The sequence below is a fragment of the Chlorocebus sabaeus genome, chromosome 7, assembly GCF_047675955.1.
Source record: "Chlorocebus sabaeus isolate Y175 chromosome 7, mChlSab1.0.hap1, whole genome shotgun sequence".
NCBI classification, from domain to species: Eukaryota; Metazoa; Chordata; class Mammalia; order Primates; family Cercopithecidae; genus Chlorocebus; species Chlorocebus sabaeus.
The window spans coordinates 63,791,577-63,813,035 of record NC_132910.1 but is presented as its reverse complement, the minus strand read 5'-3'; the positions used below and the strand labels follow the sequence as shown (position 1 = coordinate 63,813,035).

Below are 21,459 nucleotides of genomic sequence, written 5' to 3'. Positions count from 1 at the left end.
AAGAAGACTAGTGAGGGTCCTTGCTTGTGTTTTTGTTTAGTACACTGGTTTTGTGTACGTTGGCCTCCAGCCAGGAGGTAGCACTTTCAAGAGTGCATCAGCTGTGGTTGTATAGGGAGGTTATAAGCTTGCCCTAGAGTCAGGCAGTGGGTGGAGTCATAGAGCTCCCAAGGGAGTATGTCCTTTGTCTTCCCTACCAGGGAAAGTAGTAAAAGGCCATCAGATGGGGACAGGGTTAGGCGTGTCTAAGCTCAGACTCTTCTTGGCCAGGGCTTGCTGCAGCTGCTGTGGGGGATGGGGGTCTGGTTCCCAGGCCAATGGAGTTATGCTCCCAGGGGGATTAATTCTGTCTCTGATGCATTATGCACACAGGTTGCCAGAGAAGTTGGGGAATGCCAGCAGCCACAGGCCTCACCCAGCTTCCAGGCAGCCTACAGCCATAAAGGCCAGTCTCATTCCCACTGTGCCCCTCCCCCAACAGCACCAGGTTTATTTCCAGGCAGCCAGTGAGCAGGGCTGAGAACTTGTCACAGGTAACAAGCCTCCCAGCTAAGAAAGCAAGCTGACTCACAGTTCCTCGGCTGTCCCACAGAGCCTGCAGCGGCAATCCACCTCCTTCAAAGGGTCTGTGGATTCTCTGGGCTTTCTTGGTATGTTCCTGTGGTGGTTCTTGGAGTAAAAGTTCACAGTGTGGGTCTCTGCATGCTGTTCTGTCCATCTGAGTAGGAGCTGCAAGTTAGTCCGGCCTCCTATCCACCATTTTCTGCTTATCTCTTTATTCAAATATTTTCAATCCATGGTTGGTTGAGTCCGAGGATGTGCAATCTGAGAACAGGAAGGGCCAAGACTAACCAAAATACTCAGGATCCCCAAGCAGGATAAATAATAAATAAATATCCATATATAAAAATACCATAATGAAGCCATGGAACACAAAAGACATAGAAGATCTTTAAAGCAACTAGAGAGAAAAGACAAATTACCTCCAAAGAAAAAACAATGGACTTACATACAGTTGGTTACCTAAAAGCAACAATGTAAACGAGAAGACAGCAAAAGGATATCTTTCATATGCTGGGGGAGTAAACTTGCAAAATAAAGGTATTTTAAAAGAAACATCAATAGATCCTCACTAAACAAATTTCTAAAGTATGTACTTTAGAGAGAAGAAAGATCACTGATCAAGGGCTTGAGAGTCAAGCAGAACTAATAAGCAAAAGAACTTGTAGATTATTGGCAAAATCTAAGCAAACATTGATCGTATTTAACATAAAGCTACACAATAACAATGTATCGAAGAGATTTCTGCACTCCCATATTCATTGCAGCATTATTCACAATAGCCAAGATATGGAACCAACCTAAACTTTCATACAAAAAAATTGTACTTAATATAAAGCTACAACAATAACAATGTATTGAAGAGATTTCTGCACTCTCATATTCATGGCAGCATTATTCACAATAGCCAAGATATGGAACCAGCCTAAATTTCCATCAAGGATAAACGAATAAAGAAAATGTCATATATATATACACAATGGAATATTATTTAGCCTTAAAATAGAAGGAAATCCTGTCATCTGCAACAACATGGATGATCCTGGAGGATGTTATGTTAAATGAAATAAGACAGATACAGAAAAACAAATAATATATGATCTCACATATTTGTGAAATCTAAAAATGTTGAATTCATAGAAATATAGAGCAGCATGGGGGTTACTAGGAGATGTAGGGATGGGGCAGGGCCTGGGGAGAAGCTGGTCAAAGGATGCAAAATTTCAGTTAGAGAGGAGAAGTGAACTCAAGAGGTCTGTTGTATCTGGTGACTATAGTTAATAACTATAGTTATTGAAATAATTCTATTGTATGCTTGCAAATTGCTAAGAGTAGACTTTAAGTGTTCTCTGGCCTATTCTGTTGGGTGGGTTCTTGGCCCACAAGAGCCGGACAGGCAGGTGATCAAGCCACATTGGGCATGCTGAGGGCCTCCATGGGCACTCACTAGGGCTCTGGCCAGAAGACCTGAGTGATGCTCTGCTTCCTGCAGGCAGTGTTGCAGGCTGGGCACGTCCTAGAGGCCCCATTCAGACGCTGTATGCGCGTGGGGAGGTCCGGGGGACTGCTTTGGCCGCTGCTGGCCTCTGTCTAAGGAAGGATGAGATCTTGCTCTGGGTCTTCCCAGGCTTCTCACACCATGAGGGGTCTGATTGGGAAACCCCGTGGGTGAGCACCAGAGTGTGGCAAGACTCTTCTCTTGGGGTACTGTCGGCTCCATGCCTGGGTAGGAGTGCCGGCTGGCCAGGTCTGTGCATGTCTGCAAGCAGTGCTGCTAGTGGTGTGGATGCACAAACATGCTGAACCTCTGCAGCAGGGGGAAGTCCTCAGGCTTTGCAATGGTCAGTGCAGCCAGTGCGGCCAGCATCTTGTCCAGGTCGTCATCCTGCTTGTAGGCTGTCAGTGCTGCCAAGAGCTGGCTATAGCCTATGGACCCCAGGGCCCTGCGGGCATCTGCCAGGTAAGCACTCACGGTGTGCTGGCCCTGCTTCCCTGCTCTGGGCGCTCTGGACCCCCACTGTGGGTACCTGCCAGGGTCTCCTGTGGGGGGTGACCTGGGGGACAGGTGGGATCTGCCCTGGTTCAGGTGCTCTCTGGGGTCCAGCTGCTGGGTCACAGCCTTGGACAGGGTCAGCTTGGGATCCGGTACTGTCCTTCCAGCAGGGTTCAGGGCTGGCTGTGCCTGCTGCCTTCGGGGCATGCTGTGCTCAGGTTGATAGCTGCAGCCTTGTCCTGTTAGCTGTATACAGACCTCCTCAAACTGCTGCTTGTGGTGGGGCCACACAAACTGGTAGAAGCCTTGGAGCAGGCTGTGCTTCTTGGGGTCGTCAGCAAAGAGGAGGCCAAGACAGGCCGCCACGGCAGCTAAGTCATCAGAACTCTTGTAGTCCTGTAGGACCTGGGTGAAGGTGGTGAAGTTGGCTTGGCTCAGCTCCTGCTTCACGGTCACCATGAAGAGCTTGGCCCTGTCTGCCTGTGCACCAGCCATGGGCTCCTCTGACTGGCTGACCAGCCGGATCTTCTTCCTCCTTCCTTGCGGCTCCTCTGCCAGCCTCTTAGATGGGAGGGACAGGGTGGAGCACCTGTGGGTTTGCTCCTCGCCAGGGCCCCCCAGCCCACCACCAGCAGCTGGTGACCCTGACGGCCTCTGCTTCAGGTTGAGGACGTGCAGGTCCAGACTCTTAGCTTTCCTGGTGGAAAGGAGAGGGCCAGGTGACTCAGCCACCCTGACAGCATCTTCTCCCTCACACAAACTGGGTGCTGCAGCCCGGGGTGCTGGTGCTGGCATAGTTCACTTAGCAACACAGAACTGGGCCATGACTTGGATGACATGGCCAAAGTTGTTGTATACCCTGACGTGGCGACACACCCAGGAGGGCAGCTGGGCTCTGGGGTCGGCAAAGGCGAACCTGTGGTCACAGAGGAAGACAGCCCCGTAGTTCTGGCAGTGTGGGATCACTCGCCCAATGGCCTGGTTCACAGCCCTGGATGCCTGCTGCTGGTACCACTCCTGCCCAGACAGGAACTGGCCCCCAGCCCCAACCTGGCCCTTCATCTCGTCCAGGAACTGCATCTTGAGGACAACCAGGGGTCCATGTGTGGGGGCTATGGGAGGCCCGTGACGATCACACCACAGCCATTATTGTCTGAGAAGTCCAGCCCCTCCCTGGCCTTTCCCTGGCATACCGCCAGTAAGATGGCGCTGGTAGACCCGGGGGAGGCAGTCCTCACTTAGTAAGCACTCATGGTCTCAGAGAAGCTGCCTTTGCTCCTGGGCTCCACAAACAGAGGCTTCAGTGCCTCCTAGCCAAGACACAGGCCCGCCAGAACTCCAGGCTCTTTTCTATGATGGGATATGAAGGGAAGAAGATCAGGAGCCCATATGGCACCATGCGGGTGATGTTGCCCAGAGCCATCCCCAAGGAGGACAAGCACTCCTCGGAAAACCGTCTGTCAAATGCTGAGCTCAACTGGGCTCCGTCAGGGCCTCTGAGGACGATCCCCACCCAGATCTGGCGCTTGTCGATGATGTGTGGGTTCTCCAGGAAGACTGGAAAAGGGATCTACATCTCCAGGGCAAAGGAGGATCCTGGGGCCAGCGTGCCACCAGTGAGGATGAGAAAGCAGACGCCCTGACGGACCAGCTTGCACATGGTGTGGCCAGGACTGAAGCACCAGTAGCTCAGCACCTTCCCTCGCTTTCTGGCTGCAGTGGTGCTCCAGGTATCAGATGGCTGAGCCACCCTCCGGTGATGGGCATCAGGATGGATGTGCACTTTATAGGTCCCCAGCCTTGCCAGGGGACCAGGGCCACCCTCAGAGGGGTCTACACTGAACATGATCTGGATGATATCCGCCAGCTTCTGCAGTCCGGTCTTGTTGGCGAACCCTCCAGCATGTCCTGCCAGGTGCTGGATGATCTGGTCCAGCGAGTCCAGGATGCAGCCATTGGTCTGTAACATGATCTGGGCTTCAGCAAACAGCTCAAAGATGTAGCTCCCAGGCTTGGTGACACCGCTGTCATCTCCAGCGAGCTCAACGGCATTGATGGCCTACTCCAGGCAGAGCAGGATCATCTTCAGCTTTGCAATGTCTTGCAGCTCCATGTTCAGCCCTGAGCTGGTGGGGTCCCACTGAGGCTGAGTGGGGCTCAGCCTGCTGTGCCGCCTTGATCTGCTCCTCTAGCACCTGGTCTATGATGTCCAGTCCCAAAGCTAGTTCATGGGGTGTCAGGTCAAAGGATGCCAATTCTTCACAGAGCTCCACGTTGTGAGTTTCATCAAAGATCAGTACTGTCCCCTTCAGGTCAATGTTGTGTGCTCTGTGCCTCTTGGCATCCAACAAGTAACTGTAGGGCATGAAGATGATGTCGGCTTGCTGCTTCAGGTTCCGGGACAGGTAATAACGGCATATTATTATACGCTTGTTTCCCCTCTTGACCAAGTCCTCGATGTCCAGGATGGGGCTGACCAGCTCCTGCTCCAGGCTTTTCTCTTCTACATTGTTGTAGAAATTACAGAGTGACTTGCCACCTTCTTGCGGCACAAGTGGATCTTCATGTGGTTACTCTTCTGCTTCTTCACCTCAGAGTGGATGCACAGCTGCTCCTGGGAGCCCAGCACACACACCTTAGGCCGGTAGGAGATGTTCCGAAGTTCGTTGATGACCTGTGTGAGTTGTAAGAGGGTCCTAAAGGCGTAAATGATCTTTGGGATGTCCATGTTACAAGCTATGGGATCTCCAACAGCAGCAGCAGCACTGTCCCAGGATGACAAAGGCCCGATCTGCCAGAAGCTCCCCTTGCACCCTCTTGGCAATATTGCAGGTAAAGATGGTGTCTTGGGTGTTCTCACCAGGCTAGCGTGGTGCACAGGGGGCAGTGTCTTCCCTGTGTCGGTGGGGCTCTCCAGGATGCCATTCACCTTCTCCTGCAGACATTCCAGGACCTTGGTCATGTACTCCTGTTGGCATTTGTAGGGCTGGAAAGGGAAGTCTATGGTCACACCATTCAGGACTATCTTGGGCATATCAGCCTGTTCTCAGGAGGGCACAGAGTGTGGCTGACGGGCAGGCTATTCGGGTCGGTGCGAAAAAACTACTCCAAACAAGTCCGGGTCTCAACCACGCTGGATAATTGATGCGAGCATGCGCACTGGGACACAACGCTGTTCTCTTCTAGAATGCCTATGGAACAGGTTCCTCTCTTGTCTCTGCAGCGAGCCTTCCAGAACCGGAGGCCCTCAGAAACTCAACCGACTCCAGTCGAGCGCTGCCACCGCGTCCCCCGCTGTCAGGCAATTCAGACTTCGCGGGCTAAGGCGCTCAGTCGCCCCTGAACGCGCTGCACTTTCGCCCCCACTTCCGGTCAGCTGCTTTGTGTCCCATCGGAAACATCCCCCCCGCGGAGGGGGTCCGCCTGCTCTTCGGCCACCAGCTGTCTACTCTGCCCTTTGCGCGTTCTGTGTCCAGCTTCCCTGCTCAGTGAACCTCACTTCCATCGCCCACAGGGAGAAATCTGGGGTCCCGCCCGTCTCCTCCCTTGATGTCATCCCCCACCAGGGTCTCCGTTCCACTGCCACCTCCCTAGGCCCAGCCACCACCATTGCCCGGAGAGCTGCGTGGGCCTCCTCCCCAGAGGCATCTTTTTACTGCCCGAGTGTGAGCCGACCGCTTTCCTGAAAATTTGAAAACGGCTGCCCCTTGCCCAGGACCCGGCTCCTGAGAGCCCTGACTCTCTCCTCTCCTTCCTCTCCCGCTCGGTCCAGCTTCTGCTCGGGTCGCTGTCTCCCGCACTGGTCCGGGTGGGCCTCCCTGAGTCCTCAGCATCCAGCACTGGCTGACAGCAAGGCGGACTTGAAACATAATTTTACCAACAAAATTTTAGAATCGTTCAACAACCCGATAAATCTAACCTTAGGCAAAATATCTTAAATTTGCAACAAATGCTTAGAAAATGAAATTTAATAAAAATACATCATTTACAATGGTACAAAATATATAAGGTATAAAAGTAATATATATGAAGTATCTGAGATTAATTCTAATATGTGCACAAGACTTTCAGAGAAAAAATTATAACATTTACCTCATGGGAAGACATGAGGAGATATTCCATGTTTGTGGTCTGGAAAACTCAACATTCAAATTAATCTATAACTTTAATGCAACTGCAGTCAAAATCTCAACAGTTCTGTTTGTGTCTATGTGTCTTTGTGTGTAACCTAAAAAGGTGATTTTAAAATTTCTATGGAAAAACAGTTCAAGAATAATAAAGACATTCCTGATAAAGAATAATGAGGAGAGCACAGTGTTATACCAAATGTCGATAATAAATATATAATTAAATGATGCAAAAATTATTGGCACTTAGAAAAATTGACCTTACAGTCCAGGCATGGTGGCTCATGCTTGTAATTCCAGCACTTTGGGAGGCCGAGGTGGGAGGATCACTTGAGGCCAGGAGTTTGAGACCAGCCTGGACAACATGGTGAAACCCCATATGTACTAAAAACACAAAAATTAGCTGGGTGTGGTGGCTCATGCTTGTAATCCGAGCTACCTGGGAGGCTGAGGCTCGAGACTCACTTGAACCTGGGAGATGGAGGCTGCAGTGAGCCAAGATCATGCCATTACACTTCAGCCCCTGGCTGATAGAGTTAAGACTCTGTCTGAAAACAAAAAGCAAAATCAAAAGCAAAACAAAACAAAACAAAAAATGGTAAAAGAAAAATTGACCTTACAAATAAAATAGGGAGTCCAGCAAGAGACCTACATATATACGAGAACTTGATTTATTACAGAGCTCGATATATGGCATTGAGCTAACTGGTTATTTATTTATTTCAAATCAATATTAGTTAAAAACTTAAAGGTGAAAGACGAAACTACACAATGTGTAAAAGAGAATATCTAATAGAGAATACCTTTCATTAGGAAGAAAATTTTTTGATTGCTTGCAAAAAGCAACCAAATCATAAGGGAAAAGATTGTAATTAAGGATAAACTTCTGATTAGTAAAATGACACCATAAAAAAATGGAAAGAAAAATCACAAACTGGGAGACAGTATTTGTAGCTTTGGTAGCTGACAAAAGATTTCTACCCTGAATACATAAAGAATTTCTGTAAATCAATGAGAAAAAGACCAACCACATAGTAGGAAAAGAATAGACAAAAGACTTGAACAGGCACTTCACAGGAGAAGAAATGTGACTGGCTAATAAACACGTGAAAAGTGTCTGACCTCATTAGTAATCAGGAAATATAAGCTCAAACCACATTGGAAAACCCTTCACAACTTATTTATTTATTTATTTTGAGACAGAGTCTCACTCTGTAGCTCAGGTTGGAGTGCAATGGTGCAATCTTGGCTCACTGAAACCTCTGCCTCTCAGGTTCAAGCAATTATCCTGCTTCAGCTTTCTGAGTAGCTGGGATTACAGGCCTGCGCCACCACACCTGGCTAATTTTTTGTATTTTTAGTAGAGACAGGGTTTTGCCATGTTGGCCAGGCTGGTCTTGAACTCCTGACCTCAAGTGATCCACCCGCCTCAGCTTCCCAAAATGTTGAGATTACAGGCGTGAGCCCCCACGCTTGGCCCCTTTGCAACTTCTTGATTGGAAAAAAAAAGCAACTGGATAGTAACAATCGTCAAGAACAGTCAGTGTTAGTTACTCCAAGTCACCATTATTGGAACATACAGTTTGGCATTATCCAGTAAAATCAAAGATGCACACTCACTGACCCAGTGTCCACTCTCAAGTATATACTCTAATTTAGAGAAATTCTTGTATCTGTATCTAGGGGCTATGTATAAGAATCTTCATAGTGACACAGTTTGTAATTAGCAAACAAGCAAAAGGAAACAAACCATATGTCCCTCATGGGGAGAGTGGATTAGAAAAGTGAATTACGGCCAGGTGTGATGCTCATACCTGTAATCCCAGCATTTTGGGAGGCTGAGGCAGGCGGATCGCTTGAGCCCAGTAGTTCAAGACCAGCCTGAATAACATGGAAAAATTCCATCTTTACAAAAAATACAAAAATTAACCAGGTGTGGTGGCATGCACCTGTGGTCCCAGCTACTCAGAAGGCTGAGGTAGGAGGATGTCTTGAGCCTGGTAGGCAGAGGTTGCAATGAGCTGAGATTGCACCAGTGCAGTCCAGTTCAGCCTGGGTGACAGAATGAGACCCTATCTCAAAAAAAAAAAAAAAAGAAAAAAGAGAAAAAAGGAAAGGAAAGGAAGAAGAAAAAGAAAGAGAAAGAAATAAAGGAAGGGAGAGAGAGAGAAAGAAAGGAGAGAGAGAAAGAAAGAAAGAAAGAAAGAGAGAAAGGAAGGAAGGAAGGAAACTGAAGTACATTCATACATTGGGAAAAAATAAACAAATGAATAACTTGTAGTTACATATAACAACATGGGTAAATCTTAGAAATATAAAAAGCAGTCACAGAGGAATGCATGCATAAAATTTACAAACATAACCAAACAACATATTGTTACAGGATACAAATATACAGTTGTCCTTTTGTTTCTGTAGGTTCCACATTTATGAATTCAACCACCTGTGGATCAAAATATTTTAAAAAGGCCAGGCGCGGTGGCTCACGCCTGTAATCCTAGAGCTTTGGGAGGCCGAGGCAGGCGGATCACAAGGTCAGGAGATTGAGACCATCCTGGCTAACACTGTGAAACCCTGTCTCTACTAAAAATACAAAAGATTAGCCGGACGTGGTGGCGGGCGCCTGTAGTCCCAGCTACTTGGGAGGCTGAGGCAGGAGAATGGCATGAACCTGGGAGGCGGAGCTTGCAGTGAGCCAAGATTGCGCCACTGCACTCCAGCCTGGGCAACAGAGCAAGACTCCGTCTCAAAAAAAAAACAAACAAAAAAAAGCAAAATATTTTTTAAAAGCACAATAAAAATGATACAAATAAAAAAATACAATATAACAACTATTTACATAGCACTTACATGTATTAGGTATTACAAGTAACCTAGAGATTATTTAAAGTATATGGGTAAGAATATGTGTAGGTTATATACAAATATTTTGCCATTTTCTATAATATCAGAGACTTAAGCATCCAAGAATTTTGGTATCCTAGGGATCCTGGAAGCAATCTCCCATGGATACCAAGGGATGATTGTATATAGTAAAATTACAAAGAAAAGTAGTGATTAAGTAAAACTCAGAATTCTGGATTTCTTGAGGGGAGTAGGAAGAAGATGTAAAGGAAGTATGGAGGAGACTTCAAAGCAAGTGGTATGTTTTTCTATTTAAATCGATGGCTTAGCCTATGGGGATTCATCATGTTCCATGTATATCACATCTATTTTATAAATTATTGATATCTATTCCACATTTGAAGAAAATATTAAAAAGAATAAAATGAAAACCCAAGCCTGGAAGTATTGGATAGGTAACGAATATCATTTACTGCTTTTAGGGTTGGAACCAAGGGCTGCATTGAGAGGTGGTAAAAGATATATCCTTTCAGAGTAGAGAGAGGCACTTGCACAGGAAATTCTAGAGGGAATAGGATTTGGAATTGCTGGATGGAGAAGTGAGTAAAAGAATACCAGTTGGAGAATGACATGAACAAAGACTGTGAGGAGGAGATCCTCATCTTATGTTGGGGATCCCTGGTAAGCATAGTCTATTGAGATAATTGATGACATAAAAGCAGTTTGAACTATTAGTTCGAGAAACACTAGATTGCCAAGAAATTCAACTTATCTTTTCATTCTATTTACATAGAAAATGAAATAAGAGACTGGGCACAGCGGCTCACATCTGTAATCCCAACAGTTTGGGAGGTTGAGGCAGGCAGGTCACCTGAGGTCAGAAGTTCAAGATCAGCCTGGCCAACATGGCAAATCCCCATCTCTACTAAAAATACAAAAATTAGCCAGGCATGGTGGTCCGTGCCTGTAATCTCAGTTACTTGGGAGGCTGAAGCAGGAGAATTGCTTGAACCTAGGAGGCAGAGGCTGCAGTGAGCCAAGATCATGCCACTGCACTCCAGCCTGGTGACAGAACAAGACTCTGTAAAAAAACAAATGAAGAAAAAAAAAAAAAAGAATTGTCTGATTTTTTTTTTAAAGCAAAGTATATTTTAGGAAATTCTGTAAGTGAAAATGAAGGTCTTTGCTATGTCACTTTCATATCAACACTTACAGTCTGAGGATAATTTATTAAAATGGGAAATTGGATGCCAAAGCTGTCCCTTCCCTCTGTCTCTCTTGCCTTTGTGTCCCACCCTCCTCTCTCCAGTTCACTGCAGCTGAACGTGTTTACCAAACTTGACTTCTCAAGAAAGTGCAATGAGAGTGTTCCGGGTCATGAATGGGTTACCTCCTGGCCTGAAGAAGAAAAAATAGGAAAAAGAAAAGGCCATCACTGCAGAGGCTGCTGCTCATATTCTCCAGCTACAGTTACCCACTCTATCAGCCATGGTGACATCTGACGAACTGTTAGCCTGGCCCACATAGCTGGAAGAGCAACATCTCAGGTCAAGGTGAGTCAAGCCTGCCATCTGGTCCTGGCTCTAGGCTCCTGCACTGATGACTTCAAAATGGTACTTCCAGGAAAGTTTTCTCGGCATTTCTGCACCCCAAATGAGAGAACACTCACATAAACTCACTTCATATGTCCCCAAATCCAGAACTATCATGATAGTAGGAGGCAGTTATAAAGTACGAAAAAAGATTTCCTAAACTTTAAAGAGCCTTCAACTTGAGGTGTATTCTCCGAGAGGCAGATAGTGTCCACCTATATTCTAGGTAAAGAACTTGAGTTATGGAGGTGAAGAGGAGTAAGCTGAGTGATTTCCAAAATCTATGACACAGAGAAGATCAAGATAAGAGTGCAGAGTCCTGACTCCTTCTGAAAATGCATGGTCACTTTGCTTTCCACTAAATGGTACCAGAGGTCTGGAGAGAAACTCAGCAAGAGTAATTTTAGTGGAAGAGAAATAGTTTATCTTCAGAAGAAGAAATGGAGTAGCCTTGACCATTTAGTCTGTGCTACAGTGGGTGAGGCAACGGAAATGTGCTGTTTATACCAACAAAGTCAGAATGTCCAAACTGCTGCATCTCTCCAGGGATGGAGTGGGAGGAGGGAGGGTCCAGATGTTGGTGTGGTATGTACATGAAAACAGCATGAAGCATATTGTAATATAAAATTGTTGGAACTGTGAAACATTGCATTATTTTGATGAGGCCAGGAAATGTGTGGATTAAGGATCATTTGGCAACAGAGTATTTTAAAATCTGTATTTATAATTTTCACAGCCAGGAAAGTTAATTTATTTTGCATAGAACTATGTAGCTTTTGAAGTTAGAGATAGCCCACAAAGGAGCATCTGTCTTGGAGAAATGGGATGCGGGGGCCCTGAAATAACAGGAGCAGAAAAATGAAGATGTTGAAATGAAGAATTGTGGTTTCACTGTTTTGATTATCAATAAACAACCAAGTTAAGCACACGCACTTTGCAGTGAGGCTTCCTAGGTTTAAATTTCTGCTACTTACTAGCTGAGTAGCTTTAGGCAAATCATGTCTCAGTTTTCTCATCTATAAAAAGGGGTAATAATAGGCCGGACACAGTGGCTCATGCCTGTAATCCCAGCGCTTTGGGAGGCCGAGGCAGGTGGATCACAAGGTCAGGAGATCGAGACCATCCTGGCTAACACGGTGAAATCCTGTCTCTACTAAAAATACAAAATATTAGCCAGGTGTGGTGGTACACGCCTGTAGTCCCAGCTACTCGGGAGGCTGAGGCAGGAGAATTGCTTGAACCTGGGAGACGGAAGTTGCAGTGAGCTGAGATCATGCCACTGCACTCTAGCCTGGGTGACAGAACAAGACTCTGTCTCAAAAAAAATAAAGTTGGGGGGGGGGCTGGTAATAATAGGATCAATCTCACAGTTTAATAAGCATCAACTGAATTAACATATGTAAAACACAAAAAAATTGCCTAGCATGTAGTAAGTGCTTCATAGGTATCAGTTATTGCTATCAAGAAAGTTTTCAAGCAATAAAATTTTATTTTTTCAGAGGTCATCCAGTTTCTCCTAGTTTACTCTGGATTTGGTTTCCTTGTTGGCTTCATTACCGTTTAGGTTTTTGAGAAAGAAAATTGCTTGACTATGCAAAGTCTTCAGGTTCCTGATATTTTTCCAATATAAAGCCATGTAATATTAGGTTGATGCAAAAGTAATTGCGGTTTTTGCCATTGGGATTATCCCCTAGATAATTATCTGGATCCATATTCAATTAATGAATAGAAATTCTGTTCAATAATTGAAATGTTATGACCACTTATTAGACTTTTTCAGGGAAAAAGATGTGAATTTCATTTGCTTAAAACAAGACAAAAACAAAAACAAAAACCACATCCAGCCAACTTGGTTTAATCAGCTATTTGCCTCTCAGCACTCAGCCTGCCTGTGTCTGAGGCATCAGAGAAGTGCGCCCTGAAGTGGCTGAGAGGAAAGAAGAGCCTCCATCGGATTACAGATCAGACAGAAACACCCACAGCCCCTCATCTTCTCCTTCGCTCAGAGACACACACAAAGCTCTTTATTTATTTTATACTTAAAATGTCAAAGGCGCCTGGGGGTGGGCCTCTGGCCTGGGGATTGGCAGACCACACTCCTGGGCTGACATAATGAAAGTCCACCATGTGGCTGTGTGATTCACACAGCGTGTGCATGTCACCAGCAGCCGATGGGTCTTGGCAGGGAGCCTCCTACTGGCTTGGGAACAAATAGGACTCGCATGTCCTCAAGTAGCCAGGAGACAGTAATGGAGAACCGCCTGGATGTCCGCACACTTTGCGGGCGCAAAGGCAGCAAACACCCACACGCCAAGCTATTCACAGAGTGACAACTAAGTACAGCCCAGCAGCAAGGGACTCTGTAGGACAAGCAGTCGACAGCAGAAGTCTACTAGTCCTGCCTGATCTTAAGGAGAACAAACCCAAAACGTGCCTGCAAAGAAAAGATAGCACATTTCATTTTTTGTTAACTTACCTCTTGACACGGCGCCTAAGCACCTCATGGTGTGTGCAAAGCACAGAGACCTTGGCATAGCTAGCCTTCAGAGACCAACAGACTTGATTAGAAAACCAGGCCTTCTTCTATTCACTCTATAACTTGCAGTTTTAAGGCCCTTAAACTTAAAATTGAAATTCTGAATTTGAGAATCAAGAACGAGATTTCACCAGGCTGATTTGGAAAACGAGCACAGTTTTAGACTTTCAGGATTCTATACTTTCTATAAGAGTTATGTGACTGAGTGAAACGCGGCTCAGTTGCAAAGCAAATGTGCTCAGAGCGCCAATCACCTGGCTTAGGGGATGATTATTGTTTTTGAACCACTCTACTTACTTTCTTTGGTAGCTCTTCAAGCGGAAGAACTCTCATTTTCTCCTTTCTCTAATAAGGAGGATGGCGATCTGAGACTTAGTGTTAATTCCATTCTTTGCTTTTAGCTAATGAAGGAATATTTGCCAGTATAGAGCTAACAGTGTGATACAGGAAATTTTTAAAAAATGAGTAAATCAAAATAGGCAAGTGAAACACATTAGCTTCTACACAATCTATTACTGGCAAAAAAATAATTGTTTCCTGCTCTTTCCTTAATGCTTGGCTTTCATAGCTAACTTAGCAGTTTAATGCATCGAATAAGATGCACTGTATCTATAAACTTCTCAATGGTATTTAAGCATTTACTGAGTATCCATTGTATACATATTTGGTATTTGGAAGGTTACCAGACAAACAGAAGAGATATTTTCAACCCACAGAAACAACTTCATTCGAGAAGTAAACATAATTTTATAATTCAACTTGTAAAAAATTCCAAAGCAACATTCTGACCCACAGGATGAGTTTACTTAAATTTAGGAAAGTTGGAGAATTCATTCCATCCTTCCTACTATTATAGTATTTAGAAGAAAAGGTATTTATTATTAGATCTTGACAAAGAAAATGGAACGAGGTTGATGATATCACTTGTATAGGATTACAGTGAGGAAGGTAGCAAGGAATATGGCTCCTGTTTGAAGATTAAGTCAAAAGTTCAGTGATTTGTCAGAGTTCAAATAGCAACTCACTAGGATTATGTGCCAGAAGTTAGACACAAGCTTTCAAGGCCACTGTGGTTTTACCTGAGACCACTCTGTGTCCTGCTTTTTGCAGAGAAGAAACTGATCATCATACTGACAAGCAGAAATCATTATTTTAACAGAATGTTGATTCTATGACAGAAATGTACATTGTAGTTTATTTAAGGACATGACTCTTAGGCTTGATTCTCAAATTTTAAAACACTGAAATAGCCACTGCTGTACTTTTCTGGGGAAAAAGTATCCTAATTTGACCTTATTCGAGCTACAATATAAGTCCAGAGGGACCAATGAAGGGGAAGAAAAGAACTGATGAGGTCTAAGTGGTGATTGCATTTATAGATTAGCCCTAACAGGAAGCAAATACATCTCCTCCCAGGAGGCCCCAGTGTAGTCAACTGAGAAGTGGGGTCGTTATTTATAAGCACAGTGGACTTTTCCCATTACAATAAACATTTTAATTACTTTAAGTGAAAGATTATTTTTGCTGGTAGGAAGCTTAAAAAGTGAATATTGCACTTTTGTTTGTTTTTCCATGTCGGCTATGTGTGTAATCTTCCATTCTTAACACTGTTTCACACAGCAATTTGTCCTACCCTGAAATCATAATGGGAAAATAGCATACACTTAAGAAAGCATTTCAGGTATCAAAACCTGCAATGTCCCACGTGAGGAAAGAGTAGGCCAAATGACTGGTTGGCAGCATGGCCCCAGAGCAACTTCATTTCCATCTGTTTTATATGATGGCCATCCACATAAAATTTCAATGACCAATAAGTTTGGAAAACACTTATCCAAATGAATCAATGAAGATGGAGTAGGAGTGTAATGATGGTGTGATTTTTATTTTTCAACAAGGTGACACATTCTCATTCTAAAGGTTACTACCACATATCGCAAAACGTGTCAACCATGTAAATCCATGATGAAAGTCGTTAAGAGTCCTCATGAAACTGTTGTGTTATGGAAGCAAAAACAACTAATTTGTAATATGAGACTCAAATAATCAACTTCCTTTTTTAAAAGTCAAAGTCCCATGATTTCTGACTGATACTATATGATATAATAACTGATATTAAGGAATTAGAGTTAATTTTTAAGGTGAGATAAAAGTAGTGTGGTTATATTTAAAAAGAGTTCATATCGGCTGGGTGTGGTGGCTCACGCCTGTAATCCCAGCACTTTGGGAAGCCCAGGCAGGCAGATCACCTGAGGTCTGGAGTTCGAGACCAGCTTGACCAACATGGAGAAACCCCGTCTCCATTAAAAATACAAAATTAGCCAGGCATGGCGGCGCATGCGTGTAATGCCACGTACTCATGAGGCTGGGACAGGAGAATTGCTTGAACCTGGGAGACAAAGGTTGCAGTGAGCCAAGATTGCACCATTGCACTCCAGCCTGGGCAACAAGAGTGAAACTCCAAGAATTCATATTGTTTAGGGATACATTCTGAAATATTTAGAAATGAAATTATATGAAGTCTGAGATTTGTTTCAAAATAATTTGAGGCATGGAGGTGGGGTGAAATTAAAGATGTAAATTAGTCAAGATTGGCTATGGACTGCTAAATGTTGAAGCTACACAAGAGTACATGAAGTTTCTACATTGCCTCCTCTACTTTTGTAACAACATATTTGAAATTTTTAATAATAAAAAATTTTAAGAATTCTGTTTTGAGGACCCCAACAAAAAGGAATGGTCTTGATGAATTTTGAGAGGCAGCAAGAGCCCGTTCTGAAATTATTTGAAATCTCCTCTTCCCTGGTTAAGATAACCAACAAAATTGGGCTTTAGCCTCCCTAATATGACCACTACTCTGCAAAATGAAGCTACTGCTTTATCCGATTCTGTAATTAAGTCCAGATTATGCATATTTGGAGTACCTGCTTAATGTGTTGCCAACAACACATTGTATCTTTAAACAGGGCCCCATTCCACCTACATCCACATCATGTAATACTTCTAGGTTACTGTGCCTCATTGTCCTGTTAGCGTGTACTAGAAATCGCAGCCGAACTTAAATGTTATCTTAATCAAAATACAAACAAAAAATTAAATGTGGTGCAAAAATAATCATACCATGTATTTCAAAGCCATTAGTATGGGTAAATGAGCACTGTCTAGAAAAACACGAGAAGCACGCCCCCTATTAACACCGTCTTGGGAAATCAGAGGCGACAACTGTGAATGAGCATGGCAGCCATGTCTGCTTTTACGGAAACCAACACATTTCTATTATTCTACTTTCTACAGAATTAAAAAATTAAACAACTGACAACAAAAATTCCAAACTGTGGGAAAGAAAATCTCCAATTTCATTGATCTTTAAACATTTTTTAAATATGAAAAAGTAGTCTGGTGGGTTGAATGCTTAGAGGTTTTTAACTAAATTAACTAATATTTTAAATCCGTAATTTGCTGTCACAGGTACCACCAAAAGATAAGCTGGAGAGGGAAAATTGCTATTGGTTAAATACTTTCTGTACTTTAGGTGCTATGCTGTGCACTTCAGACACAAAACCTTATGATATTGGCTTTATGATCCCCACTTTAGAGATGAGAAAGTTGAGGGTCATGGAGGTTAAGTAACTTTCCCAAGGTCACATACTAAATAAGGTGTGTATTCAGAATTTCCAGAAGACTTTGACCCCATGAGTGCTTTTAAAACCATTTGCCTTCCAGCCTGCTGACACAGTCCTGAATATTTCAAAATGTATCAATACATTGAAAGATGTAACCCAAGTCCTTTTTAATGCTCTTAGACTGCCAATAAGATAATTCTATGAATTATTTTCTATGTATATATCACATATGTCTTCTTCCAATTTACTGATGAATCCATTTCTACCTAGCCTGGTCCAAATCAAGTTAATCAAACTCCATACTTTTCTCTAACTATACTAGAAAGAGACAGCCAAAGAGTCAGAAGTCTAATTCAACTGGTCAGGCGCACTATTTTCACATTGGAAAGATAATTGCTTACAACTGAGCTCTCCCTAGACTTCCACTCGCAGCAGTTCAGGCTGGAACGTGCTCTCCTGTCACACTCTGTCTTCTCCAAGTGCGAGGGAGTTTTGTCTAGTAACAGATAATTAAAGACATGGCAGTGCCACTTGCTAGGATTTCACTCTTTCTCTTTTACGTCTTATAAAAGAAGAAACTTCAGTTTAAAGATTAGATTTTTTTCCCCCTTTTCTAAAGCTGGGTATACCAACTGGCATCGGCTGTATTAAAATCAGGAGAAACCTCAATCAAAAAGCCTCTCTCGGAAGGCAGGCTTTCTTGTTAATATGCACCAACATGAAAGGCTTTCTTTTCATCCTATACAACTACAGTGTGTGTAAATTGCAGGGGGCTCATTGGCATAAATCTCGCCTGCGACCTCTGAGGTAAACTGGATTTACATTACTTTCTGACAAGAATTAAATGAAGGCCTTGTGGATATATGAACAGCCTTCTAGGCTGCAACAGATGGGCATGAATGTGCTCCCTAGGAAAACTATCAGTGACATCTGTGTCCTCCAAATTCTGGTGGTCTCAGCCAATTAACGGAGGTGGGGGGAGAAGCGGGGGAAGCGGTGGGGGTTGGGAGGCCACAGCACAGCCCCCAGCCAAAACCCAGGCAGAAGTGTTTGTGTTTGGAGATGGGATCAGGCTGGCCTGCAGCAGCGAGGTTAGCACTTTATTGTTATCATTCAAATGGAGAATGTGGCTTACAAGCTATTTGTATACCACAGTGAGGATAATATGATTTTTCTCATTTGACCGGAGGAGATGGCCCTCTCTTGCAGCTGATATCATATTTCAGTGCAATCTCTTTGAGACGGGTATTTACTTTTGTCTCTTCCGAGGCAGGCTGAGGGTGTTGCTGTCTGCCAGTTTCTGTAGTGCATTCATGAGTCACAAAGCAGGTGAACTCTAAGATGACACAGAGATCTGTCTCCAAAACATTCTCCTTCAAAGTCTACTTCTTTCTTTCTTCAAAATTGCATGTACTGATTTCACCAAAAATTAAAAATTAATCAAAATCAGGGTTTTCTAGTTAAAATAAAGTCAAGAGAAATCACATCAGATATCTTGAATGAAGTGGTGGAGGAATCCTTCAAAGGATACAATGAACCATGAACCCCACTGCCTGAATTTACCAGGTCTCAGGATGTCAGTCCCCCTGTGTTCAATGTGCAGGCAGGAGGAAAGCTGGAGAAATGAGGACAGAAGATAAGATTCCTCTCTGGCACCTCTCCTTTGCTGCAATCTCTTGGCCCACTTGCTTGGACTGTGTAGGGCAGGAGACCAGGACTGGGGAGCTGAAAGGATGGAAGTGGAGAGGAGAACTAACATTTACTTGTTCTGTAACAGGAGGAATCAGGAGAGGCGTATGTACGTATTCCAGGTCCCATGTATTCTGGGCCCCAGCAATAAGAGCAGAGATTTGGATCTAAAGTACCCAAGTCTGAATTCTAGCTCTAACATTTACTGCAATATGAGAGAATGGGCAAGTTACTTAACGCCTTTGTGTCTCATTTTGTCATCTGTAAAAATGAGCTAACAATTGTATTTACCTCTTAGTAAGGAAAAAAGAATATGACATACAGAAAATGCTCTGATATTGCTGTGAGGGCTGTTTTTATCTACAGTTTACTGTGGATTGAAGGCCCACGGTTAGAGTCCCAGACCTCTAAACTAGTTTGGCAAAATGAAAGGCATTGTGTTATACTAGCTGCTGAAAATTCAGAAAAGTGCTTTTTCAAAAGAAGCAATTGTCATTACTTTTAGGAGCCTGAGGTCATGCTTTAAAATTACATATTTTCTTCAATGTGTAAGATTTTGAAATTCTTTGCCAAAATGAACTTAGTAAACATCAAAAGCATCTAGATCATTTTAAATTATAAAGTAGACTATCAAGAGGCAAGTAACATAACATTTAGACCAAAACAATGAAATTAAGGTGTTTATTTTTACCTCCTTTTCCTAATTGCAGGAGTGGAAATGAGTAGCTTGTTCTGTCCTAAATTGGTTATTATATGTGAAGTTTTAGGAGACAATGGCTAATCATGATAGTTTGGATGTAAACTGTACACCCCTTTTTCCTAGGTGTTGTTTAAAACATAGTAATTCCACACAACCATTGTGTACAACAGTAACAACAGCAAAAGGAGGACAAGTGGACCTTCTAAACAAGTGGCCTACTGTCTAAGCCATAAATGCTCATAGTGCTGTTTTTAAAGTACATTTTCACATAGGAATTCTTATTCTCTTCTTCTCTGTATGATTTTTTAAATGATCCAATTCTAAGAACTTTGGCAGGCTGAGTTTCAGCACAATTTAAGCTTGCTTCTAGAGGAAGTCAAATTGTTGGTCAACAAAGAAGTCTCTTGCTCTTTCTCCACAGAACTCCCATGCTGGCTGGAGAAACCTGTGGCCTCAAAGGTGAGGGTGAAAGCAACTGTAGGCACAATTTTTGCACGAGCTGTGACTTCATTACGCTGTAATACCAAACATAATTTTGTCTTATTCTCTTGGCACCAATATCATTATGTTGAGCAATAAATAGAAGCGAAGCCTTTGTCCACACAGGGATTCAGAAAAGACTCGACACTAAACAAAAGCACCTGTTGTTTCGTTCTTGTACTGACCTCAGAAGTGACCAGTTGGCTGCATTCAGCCCACACTTCTCCCTAGGCTTTGCCCAACACTACCATCTCACACATCATTATTGGACGTAAAAGGAGAATAATTGAGGAGAAGATCAATAAATTTAAAAGCTCTTTAAAAAAAGACATAATGAATTTGGTACAGCACATATTTTTAGATCAAAGATGCCTTTGAAGTGACAAAACCCTAATCTATATACTACTGAAGCACTTCCTTTCTCTCCCAAACTGCTTGTTGTCAAATAAAATGGAAGTTAAGGAAATTATCTTTATCCGAAAATGGCCAAAAGAAGCCATCACCTAATGACAGCCTTGTCACAAGCGACAATTGGGGAAATTGTCAGGAAGGCAAGGCCTAACAAGCGGCAGAGTGGGCTTGCTGTTTGCACTAATCTGGCCGTGCAGCCCCCACACACAATCCCAGTCAGCTTGCTGTGTGAAACAGCTAAGGCTTTGTCAGCGTTAACAGGGACTGGAAAGAACACGCTTTCATGAATATGTATTACCATCCCTCTATGTCTACAGAGACAAACCCTTCAAAACTGAGATATAAAACACACACACACACAGACACACACACCACCGACCAACAAAAACCAAGAGAACCTAAGCTACTTGGTTGAGAGTAGTGAAATGCTAGTAACTAAGCACCCAGTTCCATGTGTTTGCTGGGATCTTTATTTCCCAGCAATTGAGATAAAATCTTTAGGGGGCTTTCAATCTTTGGGAACCACGTGCGTGAATTCAAAGATGCCATACATCGTTACATGGATTGCAAATCACACATTTTATAGTGAATTCACTTTCCTAATACCAAATGTGTTCTGAAATTCTAATACTAAAATGAAAACAACTTTGATATCTTAACTAAGTGCATGTGCAGTTTTAAGAAACTGATCAAATCTCATACCAACTTCCTATGAAGTAGTAAAAGCACTATGTGGAAAATTATGAAGATGTAGCATTTCCCAACATTGAGTAGAAGGACATTGCGCAGGCACAAAGTGGAAATCACAAATAAGAAATTTTAAGGTGATAAGGGTTGGGGGGAATCTACTCTGTAAGCCCTTTGTAATCTTAATAATAGTGTTTGTTTAAGAAAATCCATATTATG

General features: G+C 43.4%; 1 protein-coding gene and 1 pseudogene across 11 annotated transcripts in view; both read right to left on the bottom strand.

Moving 5' to 3' along the window:
- Positions 1-21,459, bottom strand: part of ALPK1 (alpha kinase 1) — a 140,474-nt gene that overhangs the window by 82,459 nt on the left and 36,556 nt on the right. For 4 of the 11 annotated variants that reach the window (XM_037990999.2, XM_037991007.2, XM_037991018.2 and 1 more), the window contains one exon: positions 572-825. The exons of 6 other annotated variants lie outside the window; for them this stretch is intronic. In XM_037990999.2, coding sequence (XP_037846927.2) covers positions 572-718 — 147 coding nt within the window. In that variant the 5' untranslated portion in view covers positions 719-825. Of the gene's footprint in view, positions 1-571; positions 826-21,459 lie in introns of those variants that run through there. One more of the 11 variants, XM_007999561.3, reaches the window with a different exon arrangement.
- LOC140712014 (regulator of telomere elongation helicase 1 pseudogene) overlaps positions 834-21,459 on the bottom strand; it is a 35,631-nt pseudogene continuing 15,005 nt past the window's right edge.